The following is a 14104-nucleotide window of genomic DNA, read 5'->3' on the forward strand; positions in this document are numbered from 1 at the left end:
CTTAGATATGCTGCTTGAGGATGCGAGGTGGCCAGACACGTTAAAAATGTTTTTGAGCTCCTTTGATATTAAACCTTCCATCAAAGACTATATACAAGGTAACAAAAAATCCTGTATAGATAATATTTTTACAAATCTTGACATATTTAATTCTCTTGTATTCAATCCTCATAAATCTAAATAATCATATTGCTCAAAAGGTAAAATTTAAATTAAATGAATTTGAGTCAAATATAATAAAAAAACGAATATTTAGCAAGGAGAAAAAACGTTTTTTTAAATTCATGTTAGGTAATGTAGACTGGGTATCTGTTTTTAAGAGATTAGATGTAGATAATCAGTGGGGTGCTTTTATGAGTATAGTTCAGAAAATTTTTATACGTTTTCCACTCAAAGAGATAAATACAGCAAATAAAAAAAATCACATAAGTACTTTAAAAATGATGATATAAAACATTGTAAATCTAGGCTTGATGTTTTGTTTACACTGTCTACCAATAATGTTGATTATAATGATATTTACAGGACAGAAAAATGCAAATACAATTCTTTACTCACTCAATCTCGAAAAAATTGTTATAAAGAGAACGAATTGAAAATAGCGAAAATAAAACTAAAATGGCTTGGCAATTGGTAAAAAAGATTAAGGGTAATTCCAAAAATCAAGGTAATTTCTGTTTGGAGGGTGACCCTCAGGTGCTTTATAACGAAATAAATTATAAATGGCAAATGCAGCACCAGAAGCTGTAAAGAAAATAAAACATGTAAAAAATTTTCAAATTAATATCGAATAAACTAATCATTGCATGTTTTTAACTCCCGTTTCAGAGAAAAAAATAAATCACATAATAAATAACTTAAAAAACCAGCATAGCTCTGGTTATGATGAAATATCACCTAACTTAATTAAATATGTTTTATCAGAAATTTCCCTTCCTCTTTCTTTTATAGTTAATGCTTCTTTCAGGCAAGGTAAATTTCCTCAAAGTTTAAAACTGGCAATTGTGAAGCAACTACATAAAAAAGGTGATGTTACTAAGATGGAGAACTATAGACCAATAAGCCTTCTTCCATCATTCTCGAAAATATTCGAAAAAGCAATATATTTTAGACTACAAAACTTTTTTACTACAAACAACTTATTTAGTAGTTCACAGCATGGTTTTCTCGCGGAGAGATCTTTTGAGAGAGCTACCTATGATTTTTTATTAAAAATTTTAGAAAAACTGGAGGCAAAGATGAAAACACTAGGTGCTTTTTTGGACCTATCTAAGGCTTTCGATAGCCTAGATCATGTTCTTTTATTACAAAAATTACATCTTTATGGTATACAAGGACCGTAATTAAAATGGATAAAATCATTTCTCACTGATAGGTCTCAAAAGGTATGCCTGGAGAAAAGGGGATGTAATCATTACTCTGATCCTATCAATTTAAAATTAGGCATACCACAGGGGAGTGTCCTGGGTCCTTTTCTCGTTTTGGTCTACATAAACGACCTTCCAAATTCGGTGGTTAGTAGTTCCTCAAACCTTGTAAATTTCGTTGATGACTCAAATGTGCTTTTCTGGAAAAAACTTTAGAAACACTCAGCACAATGGCAGAGCAAATTCTAAGCAAAGCTGAACAGTGGTTCAGTGGAAATCGGTTGTTACTTAATACTGATAGGACAGTTTTTATCTACTTTAGAACCAGACAGTCACGAGAACAGATTCCAGATACAATTAATTTTCTATCACAAAACACGAAACCTGCTAGATCAATTAAATTTTTTGGTATTGTTTAGAATCTGAATTGGGGGGAACAAATACAAAATACAATAAAAAAACTGAATACAGCCTACTACTCATTAAGAGTGTTAAGGAGCTATCCAGACCAAGGGATTTTAGTATCAGTATATTATGCAAACTTTTATTCTGTTATGCGATATGGAGTAATCTTCTGTTACTAGATACTGTAGTAGATAACTATAGTCCAAAAAAAGGCAGTCCGTATGATCTTAGGATTGAAGGCGGGGGAATTTTATAGAGGCCGATTCAAATCACTCAATATACTCACATTCTCAGCCATCTATATATTTGAATGTATTATGTTCCTTTTTAAACATTTTTCTTTGTTTTGTCACCTGCTTCCCAATCATGAATATACTACACGAAGCCTGAATTTGAAGTTGCCACTTCACAGATTGTCTATAACAGAGAGAAGTCCTTTGTATGCATGTGTTAAATTTTATAATAGTCTATCATCTGACATTCAACAGGAAACACACTATAGAGCTTTTAAAAGAAAGGTTTTTCAACACCTATAATAGTTGACATTGAGCCCTATACTGTGGCGGAGTGCCTGGCCTATCCTTCTCATTGATCAGCATATTTAATTTGTTATGTTAATATATTTTTAATGTGTGATGTCATATATATTTTTTTAATCTGTAATTAATAATGTAACGTTATTTGTTCAATTATGTTTAAAATTTTATTCAAATAAAAATTTACTCTATTCTACTCTACTCCTTCTGTGAAAAATACTTACTAGATAGTTTTTAACAATTTATGGATATATTTTCAATATTTTTCTTATTTGTTTTTTATTACTGATGCCATAAAGAATTCTTGTGCAGTTATGTTATCTAAATACCTATGTTATAACCATCACCAGTTCATTACAATTAATTTTGAGTGTAATTGTTTTTATTTTATTTGGTGTTTTGTTTAAGATGCTTAATAAATTAAAAGTAGGTATTATTGTTGTTTAATTTCATTCTTTTAAGAAGTAAACAAAATTCTACGCTTCAAAGTGTGTCAATGGAAACATTTTTTTATGTCGGTCTCTGATAATTTAGTATTCAGAAAACCTATGTTAGTTGCGGAGGGTTAAATACTGTTTGTAATTTTTAGAATGCTACCCATGCTAAGGAACATCTACTATTTAAATCAGCCTTTAGGCAAAAATGGTGCATAACGATATATCAATCGATGCATATTGTAAAGTCAAGTTTAATTATTTAGTTGCGGTTTTGATGTCATTTCCGGTTAGAAAGTTAATACTGGAAGTTTGCCAAAATTAGTGAAATCGTGTATTAATCGACACGACGCTATAATATATGAATAGTTTAAATATTGATTTCCGGTTCTACTTCCGCTAACCTTTGGTGAATACCTAGAACTTGCGAGGTCCAACTGCTTGTTTAAGATGGAAATGTTAATTATATTTAAACGTAATTTATATTTAACTTCACATAACTCAACAGAAGATAAAAAACAGTGGTTCGACAAATAAAATGTATAAATAATTGACAATGGTGAAATACAAATGCAAATAGATTTTCTAATTATATTTTACATTAGAAAATTACTCGATAATACATAAATTAAAATTTATTAACTCACTAATAAGTCCATTAAAAAGTGGCCAGTCAACCGGTAATGGTAAAATTCCCCATGCTAATAATGGTAATACTAGCTGACCTGTACACATTACTGCTCCATTGACTAATTGTATTTTTGATCTGTACTGAGCTGAGTGAAATTCACCCAAATAAGTAGCCATCGCAGTAAAAGGTCCGTTAATGCTAAAATCAGAATTATTGATTAAAATTATATGTATTGTTATGTTTATCTTTACGTTTCGAGATAGAGTGGAGCACAACATGGTTAAGCTTAATCTGTTTAATTCCAAAAACTCAATGAATTACAAATAAAAATTCTAATTAAATCAATAATAATCCCTTCACACTTCACACTGATAACGCTTACAAAAACATTTGCTGATACTAATATCCCAATACCGCTTCGGCCGACTTATATAAGATAACGTAATTTGATGATTTACCTATATGCGACAACAAATTGGAGAAGCCTCCCGTCGCAATAGAAATCTGATCTTTGAAGATACGAACTTCGATAAAGCACAGAGCCGCAATCAGTATATGTGATACAACATCTCCCACTTTATTCAAGCTGTTTGCCCCTCGAATAGCACCTAACTGGACTAGGTCGATGAATTCTGCTCTTTATAAAAAGACGGTCTCTTTAGGACAGGTCTCTTTATGTAGAAGGTCGTTTATTTACGAGGTACGATCCCTCCCAGGGAACTTAAGACTCAGACCTTTTCTTTCTACTTAGACTACATTACGTTGCTTGAACCTAAGTGGATTTCTGATCGAACCTAACCTTCATCTGTTAATTGGTGAGTTGCATCTTATTCCTGTTGAAATCGTGTATCTTAATCAGTCGATTATTTAGGCTGCTGACATACTTGTGGAATATTTCTTGGTCCGTTACTCTGTCTGGTAGGTCGCCATGTAGAAGATTAATGGGAAGCTTCATCTTTTGACTAGTCAATATCATTGCTGGACGGTAACCAGTTGCTACATATAGACAGCTTCGGTAGACTAACAGAATAAAGGCACCAATTTATCCCAGTCTGTCTGGTTTTGATGTACAAAGCGGTACAGATAGTTATTGATGGTCCAGTTATGTCTTTGTATCATGCTTTTTGACTAAGGATGAAGCGGTGTCGCTCAGGTCTCCTTTTTTTTTCAGCAAAGCAATCATGGTCCTCTAAACTTCTAATTCGAAGATGCGCTCCTGATGGCAATGGAGTAGAAGTGAAATCCCATGTAGGGAAACGTCACTCTTAAGCAGGGCTTCACCCACTATAATTGCTTCTTAGTTGAGTAGTGCAACTACTTCTGGTTATTTGGAAAAAAAGTTCGTGTCAATCATTAAATACTTATTTTCTGATATTGTTACTGGAATAGTCCTATAATGTCGACAACAACTCGTTTTCATGGAGTTTTCCTCTTAGTTCCGTTTTGGGTGTCTTCTTGAATGCACGCAGGTCACATTGTTTGCACCATTCTTCTACATCTTGTTGACAATTAACCCAATAATACCTCTATTCAAGTTTGGAAAGAGTCCTTTTGTTCCCAAAATTTCCCCCGGAGCGTTTCTGCAAGCACGTCCTTTGCACATATCCTTGTTCCGTCTGAACTCTTACATTGACGAGTGATGACGCGATGTCACAGACATTATGAGTCTCACTGAAGTCAATAGTTCTTCATAGCTTAGTTATCCAGCCACTCAAAGACTCTCTTGAGATCTGGATCTTTCTTCTGCTTGACCTGGAAGTTTTCTTTGGTTAGAGCCTCTTCATCAATTCCACCCTCTATGGGTTTCAACTGTAGAATCTGGCCCTCCCAGTTTTTTTGACGCTCCGTATTCTCGCACAGATCCATTGGAACCTCGGACATGGAGTTTCAGTTTTCTTTGTTAGTTTTGTTCAAATATTGACCGCCGTATCTTAGTTCTAGATAAGATGGCCTCATAGCTATTTTGCGCGTCCTCTGGGATGTTTTGGAAGATTTCGATAGCTTTTCCTCGAAGTGTTAATATGCGAGCTGTTGCCTTTTGTAAATTATCTTGTACCTCGTCTACGAAGTTCCTTCTACATATTCATCAGAAGATCTAATTATTCCGTTGACAAGTAAACAAATCACTTCTGGTTTATCTTTAACCTTCAGTTGTTTGATTTTTTCAATTTTCCAGAGTTTTTTCCCTCATTATGTCTTTCTTCTATTGGACTTCTCCCTATTTAAAATTTTTTATTTATGTCTTTATTTATTTCTTCCATTTCCCTTTCCATATTTTCATTAATTTCTTTGATTTTTCCTTGCATATATCATTCACCTACTTTTTGCGACTCTTACTACTGTTTTTGATATAAAACTTACCAGCAATTCTCTGTAACGTTATTATTTAAATATTTACTTGATACATGGTAAAATACTTCCTTAATGTATCTAACAAATTGTGACGGCTTGGTTAAAAATATATAAATTGTATTAAAAAAATTTAAAGCTAAATAATACTTACATAACGCCCCCAAGAAACTTACTAAGCATCAACATTTCAATACTTTGTGAACAGGAACTCAGAAGAACAACAATCGCATCCAACAAATAACCATATATCATAAATTTTCTTCGTCCAAATGTATCCAAGAGAAAACCCCATATAAATGATGTTGCAATCATTCCTAATCAAAAAAAAAATTATTTTAATTTATATAAGATATTAGTGCTTGATAAAAAATTGTAGTTTTTTGGTATATTGATTTATACAAAAATTTTAAATCAAAATTTTTAAGTTTGATCAGCACATTTTTTTAACAATTTAGAAGCAAAATAATATTTTAACCGTTATACTACTATAAGAACATTCCACGTTAAGAACGAACTTTGCGTATATAGGGCTAGACGTATTTTTTATGGACGATAGAAGCAAGCCGTTGCCACGACGAGCACAAGCACGATTCAGGGTTGTATTTGTATTTTATTTGTATTTTTCGGTGATAATACAACATGCGATTAAAATTGTGGCCATTACAAACTAATGGAGAATATTATAACAATATGGAGAATACTCTATGAAATAACTTTTGTTTTTTGCAAACGAGGAGTAAAGTCGACCTTGATGGAATGGCCTGATATTCTGAAATGGACGCATCAGTATTTGCGTGATATAAAAAATTTCGTTTCCAAGGATAGACTGTCGTTTATTTGGATCAAACTTGGGTGAATGTGGGACATAGCGTTTCCAAAGAATGCCAATCGGCCTAAAAGAGCCGACAAAATGGTACCACCGGATTTTTTATAGTGCATGCATGTATGCTGCTATATGTAGGTAACAAGTAGCAGTAGGCAGCAGGTAGCACTCTTCTACAATCCCAGTAGAAGACGAGCTGCTACAGGGATTAGTGACCCTGTCTTATGCTAGCTTCTGGTTCTCCCTCCTTCCTTGCCTGAGGGGATCAGGTCCTCATACCTTTTTCCTATCTCTCTCTTTTTAAACTCCCACCTTCATCCTACCCTCTACCAACTCGTACTGGCCAGCGCGGTAGAGTATGGCTAAAATCCAAGCATGCTTCACACGACAAAAACACGGCCCTCAGTCCCCGGAAGTGAGCTGATCCTTGGTCAAGGTAGCGAATAAGAAAGACAGCAAACAGAGGGTGCGAAGAATCTCCTGGTCAGATCAGGCTACCACGGACGACGACAAATGTATATCGCCACGTACAATGTAAGAACACTGTCATCTGAAGAAAAATTACTGGAAATAGAAGAAGAGTTAAAACACATAATATGGGACGTTATGGGTCTCTATGAAGTAAGACGCGAAGAAGAAGACTGTATAACTCTTAAATCAGGGCATCAACTTTTCTATATGGGCAACAAAGAAAAAATAGGAGAAGTTCGACTTCTTATACATAAGAGACACACTAAAAATATCCAACAACTTCAACCCAAGAATAATACTCTGCATACTGAAGATTAACAAAAAAACCAGCCTTAAAATAATTCAAGCCTATGCACCTACATCTACACACTCGGACGAGGAAGTGGAAACATTTTATGAAGACCTAGAAAATGCAGTAAAACTGTCGCCTACTACACACAACCTAGTAATGGGTGATTTTAAGGCTAAGTTGGGATGTAAACTGCTCGGGACCGAAGTTGTAATAGACCCTACGGATTCGGACAAAGAAATGAAAGAGGCGGAATATTTTTGGGTTTCTTGGTACGAAATGGTCTCTTTACAATGAATAGCTTTTTAAAAACAGTCCCCAAAAAACCTGGACAAGTCCAAATGGAGTCAACAAAAATGAAATTGATTTTGTCTTAACCGACAACAAAGACATGGTCCATGATGTAACAGTTTTTAATAGCTGTTCAGTGGGAAGTGATCATAGACTGGTAAGAGCGAAGATCGTGCTAAATCTCCAAAAACCAAGATAAAAAATGATAACAAAAACAGACGCAATAGGATGGAATCCAATCGAAAACACCATGTCCTTCGAAGAGCAAATTCTGAGATGTCTAGAGACAACAAATATAGACGTTATGGATGTCGAAACCTTATATGATAATTTAATAAAAGCTATTAAGAACGCAGAGAAAAAGTGCAATACAAATTCTAGGAGAGATAAGGAGGAAAAAATCAGTCATGAGACAAAAAGACTTATGGAGACACGAAGAGAACTTAAGAACAAAAACGATACGAATGCACGCGTACTACAACAACTTAATAAAGATATTAATAAAGCAGTGAGAAAGGACGTACTAAAATATAACACAAAAAAGATTACAACGGTTGTCGAGGAAAATAAAAGGTAAAAGCTGCTGAAGAGATGTCAAGCTCTAGGTAAGAAAAATATTGTTAATCTCGCAGATCGAAATGGAAAAGTGGTAACAGATAAAGATAAGATAATAAAGGTAGTTAAAGAATTTTACACAGAATTATATAGAGAAAGGGGTAAGGAAGACGGCACCAAGTTGAGAAATGTCCAGAATGTGGGTTCTGACGATATCCCAGAAATAACAATCGAAGAAGTCTCAAAATCATTAAATCGAATGAAAAACAATAAAGCAGCTGGTGATGACCAAATCGTTATTGAGGAAGTTAAAGTACAAGGAAAGACAGTATTCAAAGCATTGACACAATTATATAACTTATGCCCTTTAAAAGAGGTTACACCATCTCAGTGGAATAAAGCTGTTATAGTAGTCATGTACAAAAAGGGAGATATAACAGAGCTAAAGAACCATAGACCTATTAGCTTGTCATCTTACGTTTATAAGTTGTTTATGAAGATAATAACTAATAGGTTGACATCAAAACTAGACTTCTATCAACCTTGCGAGCAAGCAGGATTTAGAGCTGGATACGGAACAAATGATCATTTGCAAACCATTAAGTCGTTGATTGAAAAAACCATTGATTATAAAAGACCCCTGATCGTCTTTGTCGACTTTGAAAAAGCATTGGATACGGTCAATCAAAGTGAAATGCTCCAAGCTCTAACACTATGTAGAATAGATCACCGAAACATATCCCTCATCAGATACATCTTTCAGCATGCTACAGTCTGTTTAAGACTTAATGAAGATACTGGGACCTTTCGTACTAAAAGAGGCGTTCGGCAAGGAGACAACATGTCTCCCAAAATTATTTACAACTTTGCTAGAGTACGCTTGTAAAACAATAGATTAAACCGAGAAGGGCATCAATATAGATGGACAATTTTTAAATAACCTTAAATTTGCAGATGATATCGTTCTTATTGCAGACAGCTTTAATCAGGCACAGATAATGTTCCAAGAACTCCATACTGAAACAAAAAGAGTTGGTCTTAAAATAAATTTTTCAAAAACACAATTCATGACAAATTTAGTTCACAACAAAAACATAATAAGTCGAGACAGACAACCAAAAAATCGAGCTGAAAACAAGAATAAACCTCGCTTGGGCTGCATTTGGAAAGATGAAGGATATTTTTAGGTCTAACATTCCAATGTGCCTGAAAAAAAAGTATTTAAACATTGTATTTTGCCAGTGATGACCTACGGCTCACAAACCCTAACACTCACAAGAACAACAGTGAGTAATCTACAAGTTGCGGAAAGGGCAATGGAGAGAATAATGTTAGGGATTTTTCTACGTAATAGAATACGCAAAAGATCAGGAGCAGAAAGGATAATAACACGAAAGTGGAACTGGGCAGGTCATGTAGCAAGATCAGTTGATGACCGGTGGACAAAAAGAATTTTTTAATGGAGACCCCGAATACAAGCTAATAGAAATAGAGGTCGACCCCCAACGAGATGGACATATGACATAAAAGAGTGACTATAAATTGGATTCATATGGTGGAAAATCGGACTAAGTGGAAAAGCATGCGAGAGGCCTATGTTCAGCAGTGGACGTCAGAAGCTAGTTTATGATGATGATGATACATGTATACTCTGTATTATACGGGAATTTATCCTGTAAATTCAATTTGTTTATCACTGTAAATTTAACTAAAATAATATGTTAATAAAACATTTAATTTTGAAAATTGAATAATTATTTTACAAAATAGTTTTTTAAGTAATTCATAAGAAACGCACCTTGTAATTTTTTTTATGTAAATTAAATATTTTACTTATATCTTTTATACATCAAATTTTTTTTCACCTTACCTGCGTAAGCTATGCAATTAAGATAACCTTTATCTTGTAAAGATAGATTTAGATCACATTGTGCAGGAGCGAAAATATAGGACATCGTAGTTGTTTCAAATATTGGAGCAAATATTCCACATATTGCTGCTAGTATAAGTAAAATATTAAATTTTCCAAAACCAGTTTTTTCTATTGCCTCTTCGAATGTGGTTGGACCATGTACTAAAAAAAGTAAAACATATACGAACTAAACGACTAATTTGAGTATGACAAGTACAAGTGATGCACGGATAAAGAAAAATGCAACAGAGTACTCAGAGAAGAAATTATTTTTTAGTTAGTTTTTTTCCATTTTGTTCGGTCCTTTACTTATTCTCTCGAATTTGTCTCTGGATTATAGATTTCATGGATTCTACATTAAATCACAATTAGTTTCTGTTTTATTTTGTTTTCGCTACTTTTCTACGGTCGAAGATTTTCTGTAGAATTTTTCTGTCCCAAACCTCAATTCTCCTTTGTCTGTACAAAGTGAATGTACTTAAGACAAGATAGACTGCTCGTTGCAATACCAGCCCGTTCCTTCGGTGCGACAGAGAAAACTGACGCAAAACAGTCCCTGCATCTTTTTCTAATTTACCAGGTCTATCGACTACGTGAAGTAACGTGTGGTCGATAAATCTGGCACAATAGAGAGAAATGCAGAGACTATCGAAGCCCATAGAATAGTGGATATAATAGATATATCAGTGTAAAAAAGTTTTTTCTGCTGTCTTTCTCCATGTGGCGCAAGAATATGATAAATTATAGCATGAAGGACTCAAATACAAATTAAACAGGGTTTTGTCAAGTAAATACACAGAATTATTTAAATCATATATTTCATATAAAATAGGTAAACGAAATCAAATTGATTGTGAGTAAGTCTTGTAACATTTTTTTAATTAATATATTAAATTAATTTTAATTCCTTTTACCCATGTGGATGATACGCTGATGGTCGTGTTTACGATCAGAAATTTTTATTGGAAAACTACCGGAATATGACTGAAGAATCTACCTAAGTATTTATTTAAAGACGCCGGTCTGGCGAATCCTTAGCTAATGCTCTTTTTCATAAAACCGGTAATTGTCGTCGAACGCCCGTTATAATGTTTTTCGGGAAAAACCTAATCTAGGAGATTTGATGTTTCATCACGTTTGTAGGTAGAAGTATACCGTTATGTTCAATGTTAGAACTTTTAGAACTTTTTACCTTCTCAGAAATACATACAGCTGGCCTATCATTTTTGGGGGGAAGATACCCTCACCTTTTCTTGGGTAGCTTGGTAAAATTTTTAGAGGAATCAAGTCACTTATCGGTGGGCATTCGTCGAGTTAAGACGCCTAACTCACATTATCGTATCTGCTACCTTACCGTCTCTGTGCATTTTCTTTATAAGTGTGTATACACTTGTTATTTTGAGTTTCTTCATCCTATACTATATTAGATTAAATATAGTCATAAATTCAGTGTTTAATACAAGTACAGTATTAACTTCAGTGAATTAAAGCAGCAGTCGTCAGGAATAATTACTGTAAGTTGACATAATCTTAATATCTCCACCTATCTGGGCAAGTAACATGGTATAGCATAATATCATCTTTCATTATCTGGACGTATCGAACGACCATACATGTCTTCAAATGTAATTGAGAGTATCTACTGAATTTTGCAGTCAATTAAAGAACATTCTATATTTTTTTTGTTACGAACCAAATAATCGACTTAACCGGTTTGGTTAAATTTTTATGTTTTCACTTCAGTAACTTTTTTGTATTTTTGTAAATTTAGATTTTATTAATTTTTGTTATCTTTGGTTTTTGTTATAATTTTTTATTCATTTTTTTTGCTGTAATATCTCGAGATAGGCCAAAACTTTATTTGTGCATGCTTGTGTTATACTTATATCTTTGTAAAGATATTTTCTAATTATATTTCTGCCTATTTTTATATGTATACCACCATTTTATAGTTGTTGGTGTATTTTTATTACTTGTGTTGCATTCAGCAGCGTCATAATTTTGTTGTTGTTTAATATATTGTTATTGTTTTATGTATGTATTTTATTTGTCGACTCCTAACAAAGTTCCCTGATATAACCATATCTCTGAATATTTGCTTTTTACCTTTAAATATAACTATACCTTTGACCAGTAGAAAGATCAGGCTGATTAAGTTTCGTAAGTAAGTAAGTGTAATACCTTATGTATTTATTTTTTGTTTATGTAGAGTGTTGACCAAATTTATTCAATAATTAACTGTGATATCTTTTCTTGGGTTTGATCTCTGAACCTAAATGTCTTTCCTTATCTCTTTTCTTTTCTAAGGTTTCTTAATTTTCTCCTTAAACCCCAAAAAATTAAGTGGCGCCCTGTTCCCTATCTTATCTTTGGTAATCTTACCCATCTATCTTTTTGTTCATTTCTGTGTCTTTTCCTATTTCGTCCGTTGGACCCATTCCTGGTTCCAAAAGCTAGTTTCGAACCCACGACTCGCTCTCCACCAACCATCTGGCTGCCGTCCGCAGTGTCTCCATTGGTGACCTTTCTAGCACCATCCAAAAAAGGTTTCCGTGGTTACAGTCTTATTTTATTTCTTTTACTTATTTGAAATGGACTTACACAAGCAACACATTCATGATTTCAAATAAAGTTTTCAGTGCTAGATCAGAAGAAGCCTACTTGGAGTTAAAATAAATTAACGCAGATGTACCACAAGCTAGTGTAATGTGACCAGTCATGTATCGATTATACACTAGTGATATCCATGAAATAAAGATGCAGTTAAAAAGCTAGCCAAAAACAAATCACCCAGAATAGATAATCGCCTAGCTGCATTATTTAATGAAGGTGGAAATGCCACAGAAATCCCTTCCCAATGATTCGAATATTTGCACCATATACAAAAAGAAGATATCTTTTAATGCTGTAACCACAGAGGAATAACGCTTCTACATGCAGCATATAAAATATTTTCCACATTACGATGTTACCGTATGGCCCCATATGCAGAACGGATAGTAGGAAAAGACCAGGCTGGTTTCAGAGGTGGTAAATCGACAATTCATCAGATTGCAACTATAAAAAAAATTTGGAAAAAACACTGGAATATCGCATTGATACTCTTCACATATTTATAAACTACAAAGTAGTCTACTACTCTGTGAATAGAAAAGAAATACGTATGTCACAAATCTCAACGACTGGTTTAACATATAATAAATCAGCGCAAAACGAAAAACGCTGTACGAGAGGCGTATGTAGCATTAAAAGAATCTGCAACTGGTAGCTCTTTTGAAGCGACAGACTCAGTAAAACACAGGTTAAAATAAAAATAAATCTATTAGATTCAACGTATATACAAAAATAAAGAAATAAAAATAAAATGTACTCTAGGTCCCCGTCTGGGTCCCACAAGAGTGGATTCCCGGCGGACGCCTGTAAAAGAAAAATTATTATTACTAACAAAAATAATGGTATACGCGTATTTAATCGCACGCAGACTTGTGCTCGCTTGCACTTCAATAAGCGCCAAACGCACTCGCAAAATTAGGTTGTGCAAATCCACGCTATACGGTAACGTTCAATGCACGATACCCACGGGTTCTGCTGGATTGAGGACAGAGTATATTCTTCAGTACGGGAGTCTCTCTGTCCGGGTCGGCTCGCAGATTCAATACACCAGCGAGCCAGGGAGCCTAGAGCGCTAGCCACAAGACTAATTTAATTCCGCTAGTCGCTTGCCTTAAATAGCCGCTCCGGATCCCACCTCGTCGTGTCGTCGTAGAAATGGGTGCTTGATTATCGACACTCCCACGGTACGAACTGTTGAACGTCCAGCGCATCGTTACAAATCAACTACAAAAATGGGTTTTATAATAAACACCAACAAAACGAAGTATATGAAAATAAGCAGGCAACCACAAATCCAACAACCACTTGTCATAAAAAACGACGTCATCAAAGCAGTGAACAAATTTGTATACCTGGGAGCGTTACTTGACACTAAAAATAATAGAAATAAACCGCGAATTTGCACGGCGAACGGATGCTATTTTG

At 34.2% G+C, this 14104-nt stretch overlaps 1 protein-coding gene across 2 annotated transcripts in view; it reads right to left on the bottom strand.

The window, feature by feature from the left end:
* LOC140441976 (synaptic vesicle glycoprotein 2B-like) overlaps positions 1-14104 on the bottom strand; it is a 54506-nt gene that overhangs the window by 36126 nt on the left and 4276 nt on the right. For both annotated transcript variants that reach the window (XM_072532998.1, XM_072532999.1), the window contains exons 2-4: positions 10025-10228; positions 5877-6039; positions 3390-3571 (exon numbers count right to left, since the gene is read on the bottom strand). In XM_072532998.1, coding sequence (XP_072389099.1) covers positions 3390-3571; positions 5877-6039; positions 10025-10228 — 549 coding nt within the window. The remainder of the gene's footprint in view (positions 1-3389; positions 3572-5876; positions 6040-10024; positions 10229-14104) is intronic.

Source organism: Diabrotica undecimpunctata, chromosome 5 (assembly GCF_040954645.1).
Source record: "Diabrotica undecimpunctata isolate CICGRU chromosome 5, icDiaUnde3, whole genome shotgun sequence".
NCBI lineage: Eukaryota > Metazoa > Arthropoda > Insecta > Coleoptera > Chrysomelidae > Diabrotica > Diabrotica undecimpunctata.